The sequence below is a fragment of the Olea europaea genome, unplaced genomic scaffold (genome assembly GCF_002742605.1).
Source record: "Olea europaea var. sylvestris unplaced genomic scaffold, O_europaea_v1 scaffold20840, whole genome shotgun sequence".
NCBI classification, from domain to species: domain Eukaryota; kingdom Viridiplantae; phylum Streptophyta; class Magnoliopsida; order Lamiales; family Oleaceae; genus Olea; species Olea europaea.
The window spans coordinates 1-1,892 of NW_019238770.1; the positions used below are offsets into that span (position 1 = coordinate 1).

Genomic DNA, 1,892 nt, shown 5'->3' on the forward strand with positions numbered 1-1,892 from the left:
ACAAAATGGCTCAATGACAACAAAAATCATATATCTACTCAACAGGTTATAAATGGCCAGAACCATGACACCAGATTTTATAATTTCCAATCTTGAACAGCTATTTTCAGATCAAAGAACAAGCCTAAAATTTGTAATAACTCTTGAAGGATATGAAAATCATACAAGAACCGAGCCAAATATCTCGAATGAGCCATAAAGTATAAACTGCACAACAGACTCAATAATCTAGGTAGAAAACAAAGGGCAGCTTCACTTTCACTCTCACTGCATATTTCTAAGGCCACGAAATAATGTCACGTGAAAATGTAAAGTTTTTCATATTTTAAAATCAGAGAAGCGACACGCACCTGCCAGTACATAAATGTCTGTATAATATTGCGCTGCCACCTGCATTTTGAAATATAGGTCAAGGAAGATGATATCTTAAAACAATTACACAAACTTCTTTTTCTTGAATTATAAATGGTTGATGATTGAGTACAGAAATGAATAAATGTGGGAACTGAGAAGAGGTACTTACGAGAAGAGAGAGAAAATCAGAAGGAACCCAACTCCAATCTCTGCTTGTGAGGATAGAATGCCAAGGGTTGTAGCATTTGAATCAACCCAAACACATGCCTCTTCCAAATATTTCCTGCAGGCATCCAAGAAAGAAGTAATACAGCATCACCCTACCTGTCTATGACGAAAAGAATATTAATAAAAACTACATCTTCAGAAATAATTTCCAGTTGGTTTACGCAATTTTATCTCAATTTCTCCCACTCCATCTCCTTTTCTCTTTACCAAGTGCCCGAGCCAGCTTATAGGTCACATTTATTTGTGCTTACTAGTGTATATTTGAGCGCTCAATTTTTCTGCTTCACACCATTGTTTCAGATGTATATATGGTATCATTTTGAACATCATAATCACAGCAGCAATGATGTTCGCAATATACAAATTTACAGCATGAATTACAAATTTGACCCGAAAATTGAGCTTTTATTCGTGAATTCACAATTCCAGGAAGCAACATCACACCCATCTGATATAGCTTTTACTAAAAGACAGGGAAAGAGGAGTGTTTCAGACTTCATTTTCTGCAGCTAGAATTTGAACAATAACGATAACCATCATTATCATTTCTTCATAAAACCTCACTATTCAAATAATGCATCTAAATAATTCTTTTTCTCTAAATTACTTAATCCTTTTTCATGGCCATCTTCCCACGAAGGATGTGAAATAAATGACCAACATACAACATTGTACCATAGATGTAAGAAATCCGTACTTCTTTACCTATACAAAGTGGATCTGCTAAAGTTGCGCCTCAGAAACTTTGCAACATGCTCAAGGGCCCAACCCAAAATGGGAATTAGAGCGACTGCCAATATCAAACATCAGCAAATTATGTGCAATGGACAGTAAAAGCCCAGAATAGATTAACAATATAAGGCAAAGAAACTAATAAAGCAGAACTGCAGTAATACAAACATTTGAGGCACAGATGTGAGGAGACAAATGTAAGGCAATAGATGGAGTAGATAAAATCTTTGGTAACCACCACTGATTGAAACCAAACTTGCAAAGCCTGCATATTCCATGCTCTAGGTTTCTGCAAATAATTATCAATTACTAGTACATTGATGCTGTAAAAAATAAATCCATGCACCAACAATTCATTAAAAAACTATAAAAAGAAGAGTTACCCCATATGTTGAATACAAAGAATATAGAGAAGAACAAGCAGTCCCTATGAGGGAAAGCCGGTATGCCCGTATTGACAGATTCTTAGGCACAAGAGGAAAGATAGCAAGTACTGCCACAACAAATACCTGCAAAAAATAAAAAAGAACAAAAACGAAAAAGAAACATAAGCTGCCATACATATAAAAAAAAAAAAA

General features: G+C 35.1%; 1 protein-coding gene across 1 annotated transcript; it reads right to left on the reverse strand.

Moving 5' to 3' along the window:
- Window positions 1-26: 26 nt before the first annotated feature.
- Window positions 27-1,886, reverse strand: LOC111380036. Its single transcript, XM_023003502.1, has 5 exons — window positions 1,698-1,886; window positions 1,483-1,603; window positions 1,288-1,372; window positions 524-637; window positions 27-390 (listed from the first exon to the last, which is right to left on the reverse strand). Exons 1-5 carry the CDS (start codon window positions 1,875-1,877, stop codon window positions 297-299), a joined length of 594 nt encoding a protein of 197 aa, XP_022859270.1. The 5' UTR covers window positions 1,878-1,886; the 3' UTR covers window positions 27-296.
- Window positions 1,887-1,892: the final 6 nt, after the last annotated feature.